The sequence below is a fragment of the Stegostoma tigrinum genome, chromosome 17, assembly GCF_030684315.1.
Source record: "Stegostoma tigrinum isolate sSteTig4 chromosome 17, sSteTig4.hap1, whole genome shotgun sequence".
NCBI classification, from domain to species: Eukaryota; Metazoa; Chordata; class Chondrichthyes; order Orectolobiformes; family Stegostomatidae; genus Stegostoma; species Stegostoma tigrinum.
The window spans coordinates 15,982,333-16,005,812 of NC_081370.1; the positions used below are offsets into that span (position 1 = coordinate 15,982,333).

Here is a 23,480-nt window from a genome sequence, read left to right on the forward strand (position 1 = left end):
TGGCTGGGCTGCATGCTAGCCCACAGAAGTGCCCATCTTCTCCCGATAAAAGACATCATGATGGGGTTGCATGGTGGCTCAGTGGTTAGCACTGCTGCCTTACAGCACCGGAGACCTGGTTTGATTCCAGCCTTGGATGACTGTCTGTATGGAGTTTGCACATTCTTCCCGTGTCTGTGTGGGTTTCCTCTGGGCTTTGGTTTCTTCCCATAGTCCAGAGATGTGCAGGTTAGGTGGATTGGCCATGCTAAATTGCCCATAGTGTCCGGGGATCTATAGGTTGGGTGGATTAGCCGTGGGAAGAGTAGGGTACCAGGTGGGATGCTCTTCAGAGGGGTTTTTTGGGCTCGATGGGCCGAATGGCCTGCTTCCATACTGTTGGGAATCTGTGATTAAATGTGAAGGTGCTAGTGTTTTCAAATAAACCTATTGGACTATAATCTGGTGTCATGTGATTTTTGACTTTATAAAAGACATCGTGTAGATCCCATTCTTTTGTGAAAGGGTATTCTAAATCCCTACAATGCAATAATGGGTTTTTTGCTGAAATGTTATGCAGTAATGTGTCTTTGTCTTTGCCTTTGTTTAGATAGTCGCTGTGACATAGCTCCTACGTTCCTGTCTCCCTCTGGAAATCAGACTTACAATCTTCCTATTGGCTCATGGATGATGTTGAATTGTACAGTCAAGCTACTCTATGACCAGAAGTTCAACTGGTGTGACCCATACATCGAGTGGAGTAAGGATGGGCATGTGATCATGAACAGTAGTAAATACACCTGCACTGAGGAGACCAGGTAATAATTCTACCAATTTATAATTCCATCTTCTGCAGCAGAATATGTAGATAGATAGATAATTAACATAGTATTGTTGCTCAGGCCCTCCTGTCTATCTAGATTAATCGTATAGAACAATAGCTCTCAGGCAGGATTAATCTCCACTGTTACTTTACTTTTCCAAATCCATCCCTCACTATCAAATGAGCTCTCGGGAGTGATTTGATTTGATTTATTGTTAGGTGTGCCGAAGTGAAAAGCAAGCAGTATAGGTAAATCATAGTAAGCAAGGACATATAGATCGAAGGGTGAAAAGCAAACTTGGACAGAGTAAGGCATACTAGTTCCACTGTGCATGAGGCAAGATCAGCATTACTTGAAGTTAGACACTCTATTCATCAGTCTAATAACAGGAGGGAAGAAAATGTTCTTGATCCTGCTGGCGCATGTGTTGAATCTTCTCTATCTACTGCCTGATGGAAGAGGTTTTAAGAAAGCATTACTGGGGTGGGGGGGGGAGGGGGTGGTGGTCTTTGATGATTTTGGCAGCCTTTCCGTGGCAACGAGATGTAAATAGAGTCTGTGGATGGGAGGTTGTCTTCCATGATAGTCTGGGCTGTATATATAACCTTCTGCACAGGACCATAAGAAACTACAGAGCAGTTGTCATACCAGGCTGTTATGCACTATTCTATGATAATAGAATCTAGAAAATAATGATGCACCACTGAAGCAGGTCATTGAGCTTATTGAGCCCGTGTCACCCTTTTGAAATAATTATTCACTTAATCCAATGCCCTGAAAATTTCTTCCAAGCCCTGAATATTAACTCCTGCGTATTTAGCCAGTCCCCTTTTATGAAATAATTGGATCAGTTTCTACCAGTCCTGGGTGGTGCATTCCAGATCATAACCTACTTTGTACTCTTTTTACAAGAACAAAGTTGCTGGAAAAGCTCAGCAGGTCTGGCAGCATCTGTGGAGGAGAAAACAGAGTTAACGTTTTGGGTCCGGTGACCCCTCTGAGGGTCACCGGACCCAAAAAGTTAAAACTGTTTTCTCCTCCACAAATGCTACCAGACCTGCTGAGCTTTTCCAGCAACTTTGATCTTGTTCCTGATTTACAGCATCTGCAGTTCTTTTGGTTTTTATTTGTATTCTTTTAGTCTATCTTAGGTTCCAGCTACATTGGCTTACATGGCATTCTTCCTTGCTGCATTCTTAAGATATCGAATTCAAGACTCCTGCTAAACTTCATTTTACTAGACTGCAGTCTGATATTCCTTGCCCCTCACTCTGCTTTTCTTTTTATGGTCTTTGGCTTGGCTTCATCTAATTGCTACTTTTCTATTTGTCTTACCTTCGTGATGCTCCAGACTGTCAGTCTGAACCCTGCGTCCAGGATTCTCAATTTAAAAGAAGTATAGCGAGTAACCAAGCGATTTGATCATTAAGGATGCCCGAGCCAAGCATAATATTGACTGCATCCAATTTCCACGTTTTCAACTCAATGAAAGTGGCTGAATTTTTATCTTCTCTGACTCAACAGCATTGAGGCCAAACTTAACACCTGACTGTCCAATTATTTGTGATTACTGAACTCCACAAGAGGGAATAAGCCTGGGATCTTCTGGTTTATTCTATAGAATCTGTGACTGTCAGTGCCTGGAGTGCAGTGGAGGCAGAATCAATCAATAGATTCTAGAAATAAATAGATACGTTTTTGGTGAAAAGTGGGATAAAGGGCTATGGGGAGCAGGCAGGAAAGCGGAGCTGAGTCCAGGATAAGGTAAGCCATAATCACATTAAATGATGAAACCTGTTCAAAAGTCTGAATTGCCTCCTCATGCTCGTAATTCCTATGCTCTTATGGCTTATTTGCTTCGGTACCTCTAATAATACCATTGAATAGTTTATTATTGGGCATTCTTGGAGCCCTCTCCTTTCATAGATTTTCTTTTACTACAGGCATTTTGATATCATGTGATCTATTTGGATTAGTTTTTGCACTAAATCAAACTCTATTTGCATCTGGAACTTTTTAGTAGGTAAATTCCAGTATAAGCGCAGACTCAGCACTACTTGGCTCAGTCTGTACAAGCCATTGTATCTGATACTACCTACATAATTGTAGAGTAGTGTTGTCCAATAACTATCACTGACTAGCTAGCAGTGTGACTCCAGCACATCATTTTTGTCATATGCTCTAAGATTAGTAAAAAGCACCATACATGCAATACAGGTTAATATGCTTCATTGTTAGATTTGAGCAACAAACATCTGCTACCATTCTGTGTGAAATTTTGCAGCTTTGCTTTCTCACCAAAGCTTAGAATTCAGCAATGATTTTATCATACCTTTTTGTTCAGCATGCAAGATTGTGTTCAACAGTTGCAAGCGGTATTTAGACTTTGAAATAATTACTGAAAACACTGATTTGCACAATAAGCAGTGCCAAACTCTCCAGAAAGTACTTTACAATGGGCCCATCTATTGAAAGTATGCATTATTAGTTGGTTTACTTGCAGCTACTGGCCTGGCTTTCTAGTTGACCAAGATGATAACTGTCTTGCCCACATAACATTAGTGTTTCAATGGTGCTGAAGTCCAGCCTTCTAACTTGTGTTACACAATTTTTTGGCAGAAAACTAGCAATTGAAATCTAATCAAGTCCGTTGACAGTCAAAAACAATTGAGCTCTGTCTTTCACCTAGCCATTTTACTGACAGGCAAGCAAAATGTTAAGAGTATGTCTGTATGTCATGTAATATGAGTATTGAGATCACACGTTCACCAAAGAAGTCAGTTGCTTTTTATTTATTAATCAAAATGCAATTAGCCACACCTGGCTAATATGTTGGACAGCATGCTGAAAATGCTCATGAGGCATACAGCATTTTATATCCACAAAAGTACTTGTTCAGCGTTTTTTAAAGTGGCCAGCTGCTCTTTAGGTTAAAGAACAGAATAAACTGTATTTGTTATTGCATTCAATGGAATTGTTCAAAAATGCTGTCTATTATATGCATCAAAATGGGGAGGGGTTCTAATTTGATAGCAAGCTACTTCAAGAAAATGATGTTGACAAATATTTTTATTCACCTGCCTTTTAAACATAATATTGTCAAGTAATTTTAATGAACAATTACCTGCTATGTACCTTGTCCACCACCAGAACCCCCACTGTACCCTTACAGAATTACCTTCCTGTTTAAGAACTGCATTTCAATTTGATCATCAGCTTCAGATTCTTCAATGTCTGAAGTTTGTAAATCCACCTGATTTCGGAAGATGATTATTGATTGTAGCCTTTCAAAGATACTACCCAGATTTGAGTATTATGTTGCCTCTTAAACATTTATGTTTCTCAAAAGAAATCTGAACTAGGCTTCCCAGTAAATGAACAAGTAAATGAATACGTAGTATGCTACTGAGGTGCACAGATTAAACTCAGTCTCTGGCCTGTAATAAACTATCTGATCACAGCCAACGCATGACAATGGACCATTATTTTCTGGGCTATTGAAGGTAACTACCCTACCCAAAAATTTCCTGAACTGAGTACCAGCATTCCTCATCCAATCAGTGTGCTGAGTGATAAAGGTTGACAACCTGAATGGGAAACAATTAATCCTCAAAGTTTGTTTACCTGGTTAGCCCAGTTTAAAATCTGCTCCTCAATATTATGTTACGGATCCATAAGAAGAAGTTACGCAGAAGCGACCCAACACAATTCCTTGTAGCAGACATCAACTTTAAATGAAAAAAAAATTTGGTTGGTTCTTCTTTCAGATGTCTAGATTTGAGAAAGATGTGGATGTGTGTTGTAGCAATGATGGAGGTAAATAAAAGGCAGTGTGTGGATTTGGTTTCAGCAGAGTGAAGTGAGACAGACAGAGCTGAGCAGAATTATGACTTTAGAAATATGATGATGGACTTTGAAGGGTGAAACAAGACATGGTCCCTCAGTGCTTCATTGCCATTGAATTAAAACGAAGCCCTTGTGATTTTGTGGATAGACACAACGAACAATTTCCACCCAATACAGGTGCATAGGAAAAGCTAAAATAAAAGGTCAGGCGGTATATTTTCCTGCTTTTTAGTTGAGAGATAAATATTAAATAGGATTTCAGGACAATTTACCTGAACTTCAAATAGTGCAAAGTACGTTTATCTTCACATCAGGCAAAGATTTGGTAGCTTGATTTAACTCCATCTGTACTGCACTGTTTTATAATGCTGTCATGTGAGAGGGTGAAAGGTTCTTTGAAAGTTGGTTCTCCACTAATGCCACACTGACCCAGTACTACATTAGAGAATGTGGTCAAATCCAGGAATGGGGTCTGAACTCAGTTTTCTAACTACAGAATGGAGAGCTCCACCTGTGAGTCAAGGCCAGGAACAAATGAAAAATTCTTCATGTGGATGATGTAGGAACATGGAAAAATAGCAATTATCATGTGGCTAGGGTTTTGTGATACCCCATTGTAGTGAGTCAAATACAGTTGTGCTGCTCGGGATGAAAGGACCAGTGGTAAGACTGATGTTAGACCCTGCATTGATAGATAATGTAATGGTGTCTTTACCTTTATTCTTGTTCATCAGGTTTAATCATAATGCTTCAGGGAAGTTTCTCTCCAGTCTCCTGAATGTCAGCATGATCGATGAGGGTGACTATGGAATCTTCATCTGCCTCATAAGAAAAGGATCAGCAACCTTCACATTACAAAGAGATTGTGAGTCATTGTGCGACTGTGGCTAGTGTCAATATTAATCACAGAAGAGGCCATTCTGTCCATCATGTCTGCACTAGCTCTTCAAATAAGTGTCAATCCTTAGTGTGATCTCCTGGTTTTCCCATAACCTTGCTCATTGTTTCTGTCCAAATAATTGTCCATTGCCTTTTCAAATGTCTCATTTGAAACAATCTCCACCATACTTCCTGGCAGTGCATTCCATTGCCTAACTACTTGCTGTGTGAAAATGTTTTACTTGCATCTCATTTGCTCCTTTTGCATCACTTTAAATCCATGCCCTCTCACTCTTGTTACTTTTATGAGCAGGGAAGAGCTTATTCTGATCTACTCTATCCAATCTTTATCAGATATCCTCTTAGTCTTTTTCTCTCCAAAGAGAACATTCCAAACTTCTTCATTCCATCCTTATGATTGAAGTATCTCATCTCTGAAAACATTCTTGTAAATTACTTCTGCACTCACGCCAATGTATTTACATCCTTCTCATAATGTGATGCCAAAACTGTACTCTAGCTGAGGTTTAGCATCACTTCTTCACACTTGTGCTTTATACTCCTTTTCATAAAACCAAGGGTACTATATATTTTGTAAGCTGTTGTCTCCGTCTGCCTTGATATTTGCAATGACCTATGCCTAAACTCCCAGGCCTCTCTACTCCTGCACTCCGTTTAGATTTGTATCCCCCATTTTATATTGTCTTTCAGTGTTCCTCCTGCAAATGCATTGCCTCACACCTCTCTGCATTGAATCTCACCTGTCACCTATCCACCCATTCCTGCAGCTTGGAGAAATAAAAGACTCCATTGACCATAACTCTCTATTTCCTATCACTCAGCCAACCATGAATCCATGTTACCACTGTCTCTTTTATTCCTTGGCTTATAACATTCCTCACAAGTCTGTTGTGTTGCATGAGATGCCTTCTGGACGTCCGTGTATATAATATCAACAAATTAATCCTCGTCATACTTTCCTGTTACTTCCTTAAAAAAACTCCAGCAAATTAGTCAAACATGATTTTCTCTTCAGAACTCCCTGCTGACTCTTCCTAATCACACACCTACTTCCATGTGATTACTAATTCTGTACTAAATAATTGTTTATAGAAGCTTCCTCACCATGAAACTAAATATCAGTTCTGGGGCAGCACAATGGCTCAGTGGTTAGCACTGCTGCCTCACAGCTCCAGGGACCCAGGTTCGATTCCAACCTCAGGCGACTGTCTATTTGGAGTTTGCGCATTCTCCCTGTGTCTGCAGGGATTTCCTCTGGGTGCTCTAGTTTCCTCCCACAGTCCAAAGATGTGTAAGTTAGGTGGATTTGCCATGCTAAATTGTCTGTAGTGTTCAGGGAGGCGTAGATTAGGTGGATTATAGGGGGATGGTTGTGGGTAGGATGCTCTGAGGTTCGGTGTGGATTTGTTGCGCCAAAGGGCCTGTTTCCACACTTGGGATTCTATTATTCTTTCTGTTGGATGTAAGTCCTACTGTTTGCCTGTCTTAAGAAATGTGCTTGATACAGATAGAGGAGCCTAACTGTACCAGACTTGGAAGTGCTTGATTCAAACAAAGTACTTGGTATGGAAAGTACCCAGACTTCAGGCTTTCATTCTTCAACTTGATCAATAAAAATTCACAACAGTGAAATTTTTTTAAACGATGCAGCCACTGCAATGGAGGGCCAGTATCTGGGGAGCAGCAAAGTATTTCATTCTGAGGGGGCTGAGAAATGAGAACCCCAGATAGCTCATTTTATTTACAGTGCTTCTTTTAGTCAGGTAATATAAGAGTGCTTTATGACTTATTGTTTACTGTGTTTCTCCTGGTTGTAGACAATGCTAGCCATGTGCCAGCTCTACTGGGTGCTTTCCTGGTGCTATTTGCATTGCTCCTGGCTGGATTACTGTATGTGAAGTGTCGGCTAGATCTGCAACTCTGGTACAGAAATAAATATGGAGAATTTGAAATGAATGGTGAGTTTGTGTTTTTTTTTTAAGTTCTTTAACAGTGAAAGCTTGAATGATCCTATGCCTCAGCAACTTCTCTTTGAAAATCTGGTAAAACCCTATTCCAAAGCAAAATCCTGTTACTGCTGAATGTTGTGATATATGTCACTGAAAGTATGAGAGTATACCTTTTAAAAGACATGCCAATGACAACATCATAGCATGTGACCTGAGGGTATATATGTTCCATAATCTATCTAGCCTTGGCATGCTACCAGAAGCATGTTACTCTCTACTGTCTTCTAATAGCTGCATGTTAACCCAGGCATCTACGTGTCTGAGAAATGCCATATTTGTTGACTGTTTTTTAAAGAAAGTCTGTTGGATTCTTCAGTACCACAATGTCCATGACCAGTTTCTTATATTGTAAGAGTTACCATAATGATTGCCACATCGAGGAAAATATCCCGCTTGAAGTAAACTCACTTCACTGGAAATCTGAAATACAAATAAAAAAATACCTGGAAATGTTCAGCAGGTGTGATGGTGAACGTTTGGAAAGTAACCAACATGATGTTTTGGGTCGATAACCTTTTGTCAGTTCTGATAACACGTTGCAACATTAACCATTTTTCTCCACATACTGTCTGACCCCCTTAGTGTTGGTGCCTGATTTCTTTATAGCTGACCAATGTTCTCTTACCCCTATTCTGTAAACATGGACTCTTGGTGTAGGTTTTGACCTGCATTACCCACTAGTCCTCAGTTTCTCCATCTAAAAAGCTGTTCTTCAGTTCGGCTGTTATAAATTGTGTGTCAATGGAGCACTTTATTATGGCATTGCAACAATCAAATCCCATCAAGCTCTTGCATACATGTTCCAGTAGGACCCACTGGGTGGTAACCAGGAGCATTGGATAATTGTCTTGCTCCTGACCCATACCACTGCAGCAGATTATAGTGTTCTGGCTGAAATTAGCTACCAGACCTTAATCAGAGAATGAAGCTAGAATCTTGCTGGTCAGTAGGATACCTAGTAGTGCATTATCCTGAAGAATAGCTGGAAACGAGAAGTTAGACTTGTAATTATATCTCTGTTCTGTCACGTGCATAATAATGCATAGTACAGTTAAAGTTGAAATGCATCTACCTTCTGTAAATGTTTTGTACATCAAGGATCACGGCTTAAAACCTAACTCTAACAATAAGAGAAGTACAAGGAACTGTTTTTCATAATTTATGGATATAGGATAAGTCTATTGGCAATTTTGGAAGAGTTGATAGTTGGAAATTAATTATCAGATATAAGAATTAGGATAATTTATATACAGAATAATGGACACTTGTGTTATTTACTGGGTAGTATTTAGTTGAAAGTTCTGTTTGTTTGTACATTAAGAAAAAAATCAATAATTTTATGCACTATTAGGGACTAGTACTTGAACTCAACTGGGAGAGAATCTTATAGTAGTCTGTGTGATGTGGGCTACTGTGAAGACCGTGTATTTTTACTCCAGCTTTGGTTGTGGACCTGAATTGAGAAAAGGACAGTTTTACAATAAAGGACCAAGGAAGCAATTGCTGTAGTTTTAAAAAGCAAGTTGCTGAAAATAATTGCGAGTTGGAACACAATTGCCTTATTCAAGCAGTGTTGATAGCCCAGCATCAAGGTATGTGTACAAACTGAAATTCAACTGTTAATAAGTAGCTGATTGGTTTTTGGAATTGTGATCAGTTGTGAATGCCAAACAATATCAACTGGATGACAAATCTCAGGTTAGCGGAACAGCTTGTGGGTGTGAATAATAGTGAGAAGTCCTTGGACCTTTGGAAGTAGAGGCAGTGTCTCTTTACTTCACTGCAGTGAAAGAACTGAAGCTAAAGAAAGCCAGTTGCCAGTTGTAAGTTGTCACTTATAAACAATGGGTTAGAGACTTTATAATTTGTCAATCAGTTGCTCAGTGCTTCCATGAAGAAGGTAATGAACCTGAAGGAAAAGATCAGAGAAGTGAATGAATTTGGAAACAAAGAAATATCTCATCAGATCTTAAATATTGGTGCTATTGAACTGTTTCCCCAGCACTTTATTCCCTTCATCTATAGCACCAGTTTTGTTTTCTGTCTGTGCTTGTCTGTATATATGTAGGCATCACTAGCTAGGCCAGCATTCGTTGTCCATCCCTTTTTGCCCATGGGGCAGTTAAGAGGTTGTTGACTTGTTTGCCAAGCTGGCTTGTTTTCATTCAAACGTTTCATCACCAGGCTAGGTAACATCATTAGTGAGGCCTCCAGAGAAGCGATGTTGTTCTACTCTGCTTGGAATTTATACTGTCTGGTCCATTGTGGTGAGTAGTGTCATTTTGGTTTTGTTATGTAGAGGTTTGTATTTGGCATCCAATTCTATATGTTTGTTGATTGCATTATGGGTTGAGAACCAGGCCTCCAGGAATTCCTGTGCATGTCTATGTTTGGCTTGAGATATAAATTCCAAGCAGAGGAGAACATCGCTCCATCTGAGATTTCACTGATGATGTTACCTAGCATGGTGATGAAATATATGAACGAGAACAAGTCAGCTCGGTGAGCAAGTCATCAACCTCACCCACAACTCGAGCTACAGATCTTTACTAAAACGTTAAGGCCGGTAACGAGTCAACCACATTGCTGTGGATCTGGAGATACATGTAGGCTAGACTAAGTAGGGCAGCAGATATCTTTCTCTAAAGAACATTAGTGAACTAGATAGTTGTTTGTTTTTCTGACAGTTGGCAATGGTTTCATGGTTATTGTTAGGCTCTTATTTCCAGATTATTATTGAATTCAAACTCCCCTCATCAACCATGGCGGGATCCAAACTCAAGTCCCCGGAACATTTCCTGGGTCTCTTGGTAGAGGTAGAAAATTGCTGGCAAGTCAGTTCAGTAGTCTTTGCGTCTTGATTTTGATCTTGAGATGATTCTACTTTGGCTAGCCAGGCCATGGGCATTCAGTTGCCTTTCACTAGATGTTCCAAAGGTTTGTATGAAATATAAATATAATAATGAAATATTTCCCTTGGAAAACGTCTCTGATTTATTGATTCAAAAGTCACAGCTCACAGCAACTGCTGCATGTAAGGTAATTGATTTTCATTAAGTTTAAACTGAGTTTTGTTTTATTGCGGTGAACCAGCAGATTCTGCTATGGAGAACCACAGCACACCACCTGTGTCTTTCTGTCTGTGTTTGTGATCTGTGAATTTTTTCCAGTCTCAACCTGCTTAAGTTAGCTTAAAAGAAAGAAATTTCACTTGCAAACAGCTCTGTGGCTGCTGATAGTCTGCACATTGCAGGAACCCATGGTGACAAAAAGCAGAATTTACTATCTATTCAATTCCTTGCTGTGAAATTATTTACCTTTTGGTAAATCATTTGCTTTAATAAGAAGTTTTTCTCCTTGCAGTTCCAGTTTTATACAAGTGTGAATTGGTTGGTAGTTGTACCTTCTTTTGACAGTGGGTTTAGGTTCAGTGAGTTGTTTTTCAAGTCTGATTGGACCTTATTTATTGTGAGAGGAATGTCAGACTGAAACTGTCTGTGTCATAAGAAAACTAGCAAATGACCTGTGAAAATGAGACACAGCTTCCTGTTCAACAAGTGTGTTTTATTGTAAGAGCAGAAATATAATTACCTCATCGTTTTTCTCTTCCCAGATGGGAAGTTGTATGATGCTTATATATCCTATGTGTCTGCTGATGATGACCGCAAATTTGTCAACTTCATCCTGAAGCCACATCTGGAGAACAGATATGGATACAAGCTACACTTGGATGATCGTGACATCCTTCCAGGATCAGGTGCCTCTTTTTTTTACACTGATTGGGAGACCCAGTGCGTGAGGCTCAACAGTCTCAGTATCAAACATATATCCTACAATCATGGGTTACATTGCTTATGGTGTAATGATATCATTGAGGTTTTGGAATAAAGTACCATTTTGTTGTCACAAATACCTATTCCTGTGTGGAATTGGACAGGGAGTATCAGCTGGTAAATTGACAGTGGAGTGAGTTTAAGTCAGAATCAGTTCATCTTATAGAATTGCAGTAAGAGTCGTTGGACATTGATCAGGAATGGAACATTTGGCTGAGTTTGTCCGTTCCTATCAGGGGGCATTCAGACTTGAGATGTCACCATGTGGAGTGTTCTGGAGCTGCTAACATTTCTCAGTCTTCAATTCTGTCTACAACCTCAAACTTTGAACATCCAAAGTGTTATTTAATTGGAAGCTGTATTTGTTTATATATTAAGGAAAATTCATTAGATTCAAGTTTCACTGGGGAGCTGCAATTTTAGACATTGAGCCTGAGACAGCTGTAAAAAAAGTTGTTTCAACTTTCCAACTCCAAATTCCTTTCAAATGTTGGGTGTAGGAAACCTTAGAACTATCGATCTAATTAAGTTGGGTAATTAGAATTAAATAAAAATGAATGATTGCAATAATTGATACTTGGAAAGGTCAGGAGCAGATCATAGAATCCACAATGCAGGGCTAGTACACATCTGAATCAATGTAGTTGTTATATATACTTGTTTGTATAGAACCTCCTTGTAAACTTTTATATGCTGCAACCGGTCACTGTGATGAACTGCTTCTTCACTAGTTTACTTTTGACTATTGTTTCTCTCTTGATCTAGAGCCCTCAGCAGAGCTGATAATGAACATTAGTCGCTGCCGCCGTCTGATTGTAGTGCTGTCCAAAGCATACCTGGAACAGGACTGGTGCAGGCTGAATTTTAGGTATCTTCTACACTATTGAGCTGAGGAAAGGCTAGGGTTGATGGAGAGTGATGTATTCAGTATAGCCACGAGGAAATGTGTACAGGAAACATGTCAGGATATAAATTAGTGATTTAATTTGGTCTGGATCTCTAGTACAATTAATGTGTGCAAATCATATAGATGACTGTTTTAGGTAGAACTAAGATTGGATTGGTTAGTGTACATTCTACTTTTTTTATTCGAGGGATATGGGCAGTGCTGATCTTTATTGCCCAAAGGGCTGTTAAGAGCCAACTACATTGCTGTAGATCTGGAGTTGCATGTAGGCCAGACCAGGTAAGGACATTAATAAACCTGATAGGTTTTTCCTGGCAACTGTCATTGACAATGACAATGATTTCATGATCATCTTAATTCCAGGTTTTTATTGAATTCACATTCCATCATCTGCCATGGCAGGATTTGAACCCCGATCCCATGTCATTAGTTGGTCTCTAGATTAATAATGTAGTGATAATATCACCAGGCCATTGCTTCCCCTAATGATGTGTCATAGAAATTGTTCAATGTTTTGATAGTTGACTTGTCTTTTGCAGGGAAGCTCTATGGCAGTTGATGGATCTCTCCAGGAGGCCCATCTTCATCATGTTTGAAAGCCAGTACAGGGAATTGTCTCACCCAGCTATTCTACTTCTCAAATCACAGAGGAGGAGCTTTACTCTCTTACTGTGGACTTCCACATCAATGGTACGTTGGCTGAGCCTTAGAGCTAAATGTAACTGTCATCAGGACAAATGGAACACTTCTACACTGTGTATCCAGAAACCTAAAACACTAGCACACAAAAAGAGAGAGATTGTGAATATACTTTTCTTTGGTAGTTTAGCTAATGACAGTAAGTTGTTCAAGTTGAAACTGGAAAACAGAAATGAGGCATAATGATGACAGCGTGGGTTCAATTCCCACATTGGCTGAGGTTACCATGAAGGACACTCCTTCTTAATCTCTCCCCTCACCTATGTGTAGTAGCCCTTACTTTAAACCGCTATCAGTCATCTTTCTTCAATGAGAGAGAAGCTCTATAGTCCAACAGGACTTGCTAGATGTCCCAGAGAAATGAATATTGGATTGGGAACAGGGAGAATAAAATTAACTTTAGTAAAAATTGGTACTGAGAAAATTAATGTAATTCAACAGTGATAAATCTTTGGACTTGACGGTTTCCGTCTGAGGGTGTTTAAAGTAGGGGAACACATTGTAGACACTCTAATTAAAATGTTTCGTAGATCCCCAGATTGGAGAATCATCCCTTTGGATTAGAAAATTGAACATGTTGTTCCACTTTTGAAACAGGGCAAAAGAGGAAAATCAGGGAATTACAGAACAGTTGACGTAACATTTATGAAATTGTTGGAGTCTATAATCAAGGATAGGGTAATTGAACACCTTCAAAAGTTTCACTTAATCAGGGAGAGCCAGCATGGATTCTTGATAGGTAGGCCATTCCTGAGAAATCTCACTCAATCATTTGAAGAGGTGACTAAGGTAGTTGGCAGAGCCATATCTATGGATGTTGTTTATGTGGAAGGTATTTGATAAAATCACACATAACAGAATGTTAACTAAGATAGAAAGCCACAGAACTGAGGGAAAATTATTAACATGGGTGGGAAACTGGTTGACTGGCAGGTGACAGAAAGTAGGGATCTTGAGTATGGCTCAAATTGGTAGGCTTTGACCAGTGGTGTTCTATGAGGATCTGTGTTAGGGCCTCAAATATTCACACTATTTATTAACAACTTGGGTAATGGCACAGAATTAATTTATCAAAATTTGCTAATGACACAAAGTTAGGCAAGATTGTAGACAGTGTAGATGATAGCATAACATTACAAAGGGATATTGATAGACTAAATAAGTAGGCAAAACTGTGGCAGATGTGGAGTTCAATGTATGCATGTGTGAGTTTATTCATTTTGGACTAAAGGAGGATACATAAAAGTATTTTCTAAATGGCATGAAGTTAAATATCATGGGAGACCAAAGGGACTTGGGTGTTTAGGTTCATAGAGCTTTAAAATAACATGAACATGTGCAGAAAATAATAATAAAAAAAAGCTAATGGATTGTTGGCCTTTATATCTAGAGGACTGGCTTAGAAAGATGCAGTGGTTGGACTGGTTAGACTGCACTTGAAGTAGTGTGAACAGATGTGGGCACCACACCTCAGGAAGGACATATTGTACTCCCTCCAAGGTCAATGTAGGTTTGCAAGAATGATACCTGGACTTCAGGGGTTAAATTATGAGGAGGGATTATATAAATTAGGCCTGTTTTCTCTAAATTTAGAATATGAAGGGTGATCTGATTGAAGTATTTACAGGAAAAGACTGGGTACATAAAAGAAGTATTTACATTGGTTAGGAATTCTAGAATTAGGGCCAGACCGATAGGAGAAAAGATAGGAAACACTTATACATGCAAACATGGTAAAAGTTTGGAAATTTCTATCACAAATGGCAGTGGATCATTTACTTTAAAATCTGAGATAGATACATTTTTGTTAAGTAAAGGTATTAAGGAATATGAGCTAAAGGCAGAAATGTTGAGTTAGGCCACAGATTAGCCATGACCTCACTGAATGGTGGAACAGGCACAAAGGGCTGAATAGGAACAGTAGTAGGATATGATAATGGTGACTGTATACAGTCAAAGTGTGACACTCTGTATCAAGTGTCCCTCGCTTATGCAGTCATCCCAAACCAAAAGACCAATCCAAGTTCAAAGAGGAACAGTACCAAACATTCCTGAAGATGAGCAAATCTGGCAAAGTTAAAAAAACTGATCTGGCCCCAAAAGCACGGTGCAGTATAAAGGAAGAAATGCTGAAAACTTGGCAGAAATTCATTGCAATAATTGAGGGAAATTTTTATCTTCAGAAAAGTCAAATAGGCAAAATTGCCTGGATTAAGAGCTCATGAAATGATTACAGGTAATTTTTTTTCGAGCAATGTATTATGGAATCAACCGGAGAACAGGCTATACTAGTGCTATAGTATTGTGCAGTGCTTTAGGATTAATTATATCATAGTAAAGGCACCTTTTAGGCAGCACCAACCATAATAAGATTGAATTTTGGATTCTGTTTGGAGGGAGAGACCAAGTGGGTTCATCACTATTCTTTTAAAACTTAACTCCCCCTTCATTAAGAGGGCACAAAAGCAGAGCTGGCTAAAGTGAATTGGCCAGTTAGGTTAAAGAATAAGTCAGTAGATATGGAATGAGAGACATATTTCAGAATGTACAGCATAAATTCATATAAGAAAAAATTCCGTTAACTAGAAATATCAAGAATAGTATCATACTAAAAGAAAATAATTGTGCAAAGTGGAAGATCAGATATTTCAACAGACTATAAAAACAGCAAAGAAAGAATTATCTAAGGAATTAATAAGAGTTTCTATGACTATTTGAAGACCAGTTAACAAAATGAGTGATTGTCCTATGAAAAGTCAGACTGGAGAATTGATCATGGGGATGGGGGAGAAAAGGAAATAGATGAATCAAAGAACTACTTTGCATTGAATTTACTATAGAAAATACAAGTAATATCCCAGACGTAGCAATTAAATCAGAAAGTTAAAGTGTCAGAGGGAATCAGGGAATATCACAATCACCAGGGAAGTAGAGCCGAGTAAATTTTTGGAACTGTGGACTAACAAGCCTCTGGATCTTGATGATTTAAATCTTAAGGTCTTAAAAGTAGTGCCTAACAAAATAATTGATGCACTGGTTTTAATTTTCCAAAACCTGATTGATTCAGGAATGATCCCATTAGGTTGGAAAATAGCAAATGCAATTACTCAAAAAGGAAAGGAGACAGAAAGCAGCAAACTATTGATTGGTTAGCTTAAAATCTATCATAGGGCAAATGTTACGACAGTTTATTAGATAATTTCTGGAAGGGTACTGAGATAAGTTCAGCGTAACCAGACAGAATCTCTCTGGAAGAGAAATTGTGTTTGACCAATCTGTTGGAGAAGGTAACATGTGCTGTGAATAAAGGAGAACCAATAAATGAACTGTACTTTAGATTTCTGGAAGGCATTTGCTTGGTGCCGCATAAAAGATCATTTTGGAAGTTAAAGCTCACGGTGTGGTGGCTAGTGGTACAGTTGTAAATAATAGCAACTAGAGATAGGCAATAAATTGTTCTGTTCCAGTTTGGCAAGATGTAACAAGTATTGGGCCACAGGCATTGGTGCGGGAATCTAAATTGTTCACAGTTCATCTGACATGAAAGGACCAAAGGTATGGTTGCCAGGTTTACTGATAACACAAAAGGGGAAGGAAAGTGAATTGTGAAGAAAACATAAGGAAACTGCAGAAAGTTATAGATTATTAAATGTGACCAAAGATCTAGCTAATGGGGTATAATGTTGAGAAAAATTGGAATTGTCTATTTTAGAAGGAAACAGTATTATTTAAATGTTGATATATTACAGAACTTTGCAATGCAGAGGGTTCTGCGTGTCCTCATAGTTGAATCTCAAAACTGTAGTGTCGATACTTGCAGGGACAGCACATAATTAGGAACACTAAAGAATGTTGAGCTCATGGAGCACAGTGAGTATAAAAACTAACTTATCTTGGGAATTTGTGCCTTTGTTTACATGGAGCGGGGTCAGACTGAGGAGCACACAAAGTAACTGAAACCAAACTGAGAAAGTGGTAGGGACTGTTGAAGAGGGTGTAGACATGACTGCCAAGCTGATTCAGTGTGCTGCATGCATGATGTGGGAGATCAGGGACACTGATGTTGTTTCTGGCTCCTATAACTGTGGTAAGTGTGTACGCCTTCAGCTTCTGAAGGAGGTTGTTGCAGCACTGAAGAAAGAACTAGAAGACCTCAGGCTCATCCGAGAGAATGAGAATTTTCTGGACACGACCTTCAGCAAGGTCACTACACCGAGGATACCTGAAGAGAGAAGGGGGATGTCGATGACAAAGGAAGACATGAATGAAGTACAAGTGACCCCAGGGGAAGCACCTATTGTAAACAGGCTGACTGTCTTGGAAACTGCCGAGACAGACGACACTGCCAGTCCGAGAGGTGGACAGGTCTGCGAGTCAAAAATTGCTGTAGAGGCAGAGCCGAGAAGTCAGACATCACCGAGAGCTGTGGTAATAGGGGACTCCATTGTGAGAGGGACTGACAGGGGTTTCTGCGGCAACAGGCGAGATTTGAGGATGGTGTGTTGCCTTCCTGGTGCCAGGATCCAGGATGTCACTGATAGAGTGCAGAGAATCCTCGAGGGTGAAGGTGAAGACCCAGAGGTGGTGGTGCATGTCGGCACTAATGACGTCGGGAAGAAAAGGAGGAGCATTCTACAGCGGGACTTCAGAGAACTTGGAAGAAGGCTGAAAAGCAGGACTTCCAGGGTGGTTATCTCTGGTTTGCTTCCAGTTCCTTGGGATGGAGAGGGCAGGAACAGAGAGATAACGGACCTGAACGTGTGGCTGAGGGACCAGTGTCGGAAGCAAGGATTTAAATTCTTAGATCACTGGGGTATGTTTTGGGGTAAGAATAAATTGTACAGGAGGAACGGTTTGCATCTTAGTAATCGGGGGACCAGCTTTCTGGCAGGCAGGTTTGCCACTGCAACACAGGTGTGTTTAAACTAAGTAATGGGGGGGGAGGGGCCAAACTGGAAATTTAAGAATGAAGTTAAAGGGAGAGTGAGAATAAGAGAGGTTAAGAAGGACAACAAGAAGAGATTGTACAGTATGGCTAAGTGAAATAGGGATTGATAGGAAGGGTGAGGGGAGAAACAAATTAAAACTATTATATATGAATGCACGAAGCATAAGAAATAAGGTGGATGAGCTTGAGGCTCAGTTGGAAGTTGGCAAGTATGATGTTGTGGGGATAACTGAGACGTGGCTTCAAGTGGACGTGGCCTGGGAAATGAATATTCAAGGCTATATGTGCTATCGAAAGGACAGACTGGTGGGCTGAGGGGGTGGGGTAGCCCTGTTGGTGAGGAATGATATTCGGTCCCTTGCGAGGGGGGACATAGAGTCAGGAGATGTAGAGTCAGTATGGATAGAGCTGAGAAATTCTAAGGGTAGAAAGACCCTAATGGGAGTTATCTACAGGCCCCCAAACAGTAGTCAGGAGGTAGGGTGCAGGTTGAATCAAGAGTTGAAATTGGCCTGTCACAAAGGTATCACTACAGTTGTTATGGGAGATTTCAACATGCGGGTAGACTGGGAGAATCAGGATGGTACTGGACCCCAAGAAAGGGAGTTTGTAGAGTGCCTCCGAGATGGATTCTTAGAACAGCTTGTACTGGAGCCTACCAGGGAGGAGGCAATTCTGGATCTGGTGTTGTGCAATGAACTGGATTTGATCAGGGACCTCAAAGTAAAGGAGCCATTAGGAGGTAGTGACCATAATATGATAAGTTTTAATCTGCAGTTTGAGAGGGAGAAGGGACAATCAGAAGTGTCAGTATTGCAGTTGAATAAAGGGAACTATGGAGCTATGAGGGAGGAGCTGGCCAAAGTTCAGTGGTACAATACCCTAGCAGGGATGGCAGTGGAACAACAATGGCAGGTATTTCTGGATATAATGCAGAAGGTGCAGGATCAGTTCATACCAAAGAGGAAGGAAGATCCTAAGGGGCGGCAGGGGCAGCCGTGGCTGACGAGGGAAGTTAAGGACTGTATAAAAATAAAAGAGAAGTATAACATAGCAAAGATGAGTGGGAAGCTAGAGGACTGGGAAGCTTTTAAAGAACAACAGCGGATAACTAAAAAGGCGATACACAGAGAAAAAATGAGCTATGAAGGAAAACTGGCCAAAAATATAAAGGAGGATAGTAAAAGCTTTTTTAGGTATGTGAAAAGAAAAAAAATGGTTACGACTAAAATTGGGCCCTTGAAGTCAGAAACGGGTGAATTTATTATAGGGAACAAGGAAATGGCAGATGAGTTGAATAGGTACTTTGGATCTGTCTTCACTAGGGAAGACACAAGCAATCTCCCAGATGCAGTAGTGGCTGAAGGACCGATGGTAATGGACGAATTGAAGGGTATTTATATTAGGCAGGAAATGGTGTTGGATAGTCTGAAGGCTGATAAGTCCCCGGGACCTGATGGTCTGCATCCCAGGGTACTTAAGGAGGTGGCTGTAGAAATCGTGGACGCGTTGGTAATTATTTTCCACGGTTCTACAGATTCAGGATCAGTTCCTGCGGTTTGGAGGGTGGCAAATGTTGTCCCACTTTTCAAGAAAGGAGGGAGAGAGAAAACAGGAAATTACAGACCAGTTAGCCTGACGTCAGTGGTGGGAAAGATGCTGGAGTCAATTTTAAAAGATGAAATTACGACTCATTTGGATAGCAGTAACAGGATAGGTCAGAATCAGCATGGATTTACGAAGGGGAAATCGTGCTTGACTAATCTTCTGGAATTTTTTGAGGATGTATCTATGAAGATGGATAAGGGAGAGCCAGTGGATGTAGTGTACCTGGACTTTCAGAAAGCCTTTGATAAAGTCCTGCATAGGAGATTGGTGAACAAAATTAGGGCACATGGTATTGGGGGCAAAATACTGAGTTGGATTGAAAATTGGCTGGTTGACAGGAAGCAAAGAGTAGTGATGAACGGGTCCCTCTCGGAATGGCAGGCAGTGACCAGTGGGGTACCACAAGGTTCGGTGCTGGGACCGCAGTTGTTTATGATATATATTAATGATATAGACGAAGGCATTAGAAGTAATATTAGCAAATTTGCTGATGATACAAAGTTGGGTGGCAGTGTGAAATGTGAGGAGGATGTTATGATAATACAGGGTGACTTGGACAGGCTAGGTGAGTGGACGGATGCATGGCAGATGCAGTTTAATGTGGATAAATGTGTGGTTATACACTTTGGTGGCAAGGACAGGAAGGCAGATTACTATCTCAATGGAGTCAAGTTAGGTAAAGGGGAAGCACAACGAGATCCAGGTGTTCTTGTACATCAGTCAATGAAAGCAAGCATGCAGGTACAGCAGGTAGTGAAGAAAGCTAATGGCATGCTGGCCTTCATCACAAAAGGAATTGAGTATAGGAGCAAAGAGGTCCTTCTGCAGCTCTACAGGGCCCTGGTGAGACCGCCCTAGAGTATTGTGTGCCGTTTTGGTCTCCAAATTTGAGGAAGGACATTCTTGCTATTGAGCGAGTGCAGCGTAGGTTCACAAGGTCAATTCCCAGAATGGCGGGACTATCATATGTTGAAAGATTGGAGCGACTGGGCTTGTATACTCTTGAGTTTAGAAGGATGAGAGGGGATCTGATTGAGACGTATAAGATTATTAAGGGATTAGACACTATGGAGGCAGGAAGCATGTTTCCGCTGATGGGTGAGTCCAGGACCAGAGGACACCCTTTAAAAATAAGGGGTAGGCCATTTAGAACAGAGTTGAGGAAAAACATCTTCACCCAGAGAGTGGTGGATATATGGAATGCTCTGCCCCAGAAGGCAGTGGAGGCCATCTCTCTGGATGCTTTCAAGAAAGAGATAGACAGAGCTCTTAAAGATAGTGGAATCAAGGGTTATGGGGATAAGGCAGGAAGAGGATACTGATTGTGGATGATCAGCCATGATCATAATGAATGGTGGTGCTGGCTCGAAGGGCCGAATGGCCTACTCCAGCACCTATTGTCTATTGAAATCAATCCTAAATTTGGAAAAAAAAACTTAAAATAATTAACTAACCAGGGATTAACTAATTAATAAATCAGTTATCTAAGTTGAGATGGCTGGGCAGGTGATGTGTTGTAGCTGTATGATGTGGGAGCTGGCTGGTCTCATCGAGCTGCAGTGACCACGTCTGCAGCAAGTGTTGGTTGCTGGAGGAACTTTGGCTCAGAGTTGATGAGCCAGTGTCCGAGCTTCAGACACTGCAGCCCATCCAGGCAGAGGAGGGTTACCTGGACACTTTTTTTTGTTTCAGGAGGCAGTCATACCTGGTAGATTAAATACCTTAAATTCGGTCAGTGGTCAGGGACAGCAGGGTATGACTGCAGTGAGGCAGATAGAGGGGTCTTGCAGTCAGGAACAGAGGAGCCAGAGCTCTTGACCTTGTCCAACAGGTACAAGGTACTTGCTCCCTATGTGGATGAGGAACAGAGCTGCAGGGAGGATAAGCCACCTGACCACTGCTCTGTGGCACAGGAGGCCATTAAAGAGGGGGGAACAAAAAGACAAGTAGTAGTTGAATAGGGTTTTGTAATTATGGGAATAGATAGCATCCTTTGTAAGCAGGATCCAGAGTCCAGCATGGTATGTTGCCTGTCTGGTGACAGAGTGAGGTATGTCTCTGACCAGCTTGAAAGGACATTGGAGAGGGAGGGGGAGGGGGAGGATCCAGTTGTTGTGGTCCACGTCAGGACAAACAACATAGGCAAGATGAAGAAAAAGGACCTGTTTAAGGATTATCAGTAATTGGGAACTAAATTAAAGAAAAGGGTTATAATCTCTAGATTACTAGTCCACATTACAAGTGCAAATTGGCATAGGGGCACGAGAATAAGGGAAGTAAACATGTGGCTAAAAGAGTGGTGTGGGAAGGAGGGGTTCCCTTTCATGGGGCACAGGTATCAGTATTGGAACAGGAGGAATCTGTAACGCTGGGACCGTCTCCACCTGAACCGAGCTGGGACCAGTATTCTAGCAAAAAGTGTAAATAGGATGGTCAATGGGACTTTAAACTGGAAAGCTGGAGCAAAGGGAACAGTAAAACTCAAAGAAGTATAATGATCAATGGGAAACAAAACAGCAAATTGACACCTGTGGGGGCGGATTCAGCTGCGTGGAAAAGTATGAAAAGAAAGGAGAGCTCAGGAGAGGTTATTCAAGCCTCCAGAACGCAAAATAGGACAGTGTGTGTGGAATGGGTTAGGAATCAGACTTCAAGAACACTGGATAAAGGGATGACAGTGAGAAGAGAGGTGGTAAATTCAGGGCTGAACGTGTTGATTTAAATGCACCCAGTATATGAAATAAGGTAATTGAGCTTGTGGCACATGTCAATTTGGCAGAGATGATGTGGTGGACATCAGAGACTGGCTGCAAAAGGACTGGGAGCTAAATATCCATGGATACGCATGCTGTTGAAAACAGAGGCAGGTAGGCGGAGGGATGGGTTACCTTATTAGTCAGAAATGAAATTAAATCAATAGCAAGAAACAATGTAAGGTCACAAGATGTAGAATCTGTGTGGGTAGAGGTGAGGAACAGTAAAAGTTTAAAAAAAAAACCATAACGGGAGTTATGTAGTCATGATGTGGAGCACAAGGTATACCAGGAGATAGCAAAGGCATGTAAGAAAAGCAAGTTTACAGTGATCATGGGAGATTTCAATACGCAGGTAGACTGGAAAATCAGATTGGTAGTGAATTGCTAGAGAAGGAAGTTTTGGAATGTCTAAGAGATGGCTTTTTGGAGCAGACTGTGGTGGAGTCTGCTAGGGAACAGGCAGTTCTAAATTTAGTGTTACGCAGTGAGGCAGTCTTGATGAAGGTTCTTTCACCTTAAGAGGTAGTGACCATAATGTGATAAAATTTACTCTGCAATTTGAGAGGAAGAAGCTGGAATCAGATGTAATGGTATTACAATTGAATAAAGGCAACTACAGAGGCATGAGGGAGGAGCTGACCAGAATTGACTAGGAGTTTAGCAGGAAAGACAGGGCAACAGCAATGGCAAGAGATTCTGGGAGTAATTTGGGTGACATAGCAAAAGTTCATCCCTAGGTAAAAGAAGCACAATTAAGGGAGGACAAGGCAATCAAGGCTGATGAGGGAAGTCCAGGACAGTATGAAAACAAAAGAGAAGGCATATAATGTGACAAAGGGCATTGGGAAGCCAGAGGATTGGTAAACCTACAAAGACCGACAGAAGACAACTAAAAAGAAATAAGGAGGGAAAAAATTCAATATCAGGGTAACCTAGCCAGTAATATAAAAGAAGATTGCAAGAGTTTCTTTATATACATAAAGAGCAAAAGAGAGGCAAAAGGTAGATATTGGGCCGCTGGAAAATGATGCTGGAGAAGTAGTAATGGGGAACAAAGAAATCGCAAAGGAACTGAAGAAGTACTTTGTCTAAGTCTTCACATTGGAAGACACGAGTAATATCCAAAAGATTCAAGAGAATTGGGAGGGAGGGGGCAGAGTGAGTATGGTGG

At 40.6% G+C, this 23,480-nt stretch overlaps 1 protein-coding gene across 1 annotated transcript in view; it reads left to right on the top strand.

Moving 5' to 3' along the window:
* Positions 1-23,480, top strand: part of sigirr (single immunoglobulin and toll-interleukin 1 receptor (TIR) domain) — a 56,121-nt gene that overhangs the window by 11,107 nt on the left and 21,534 nt on the right. Inside the window, exons 2-7 of the mRNA XM_048546076.2 lie at positions 590-797; positions 5,384-5,514; positions 7,367-7,507; positions 11,172-11,315; positions 12,157-12,259; positions 12,838-12,988. Coding sequence (XP_048402033.1) covers positions 590-797; positions 5,384-5,514; positions 7,367-7,507; positions 11,172-11,315; positions 12,157-12,259; positions 12,838-12,988 — 878 coding nt within the window. The remainder of the gene's footprint in view (positions 1-589; positions 798-5,383; positions 5,515-7,366; positions 7,508-11,171; positions 11,316-12,156; positions 12,260-12,837; positions 12,989-23,480) is intronic.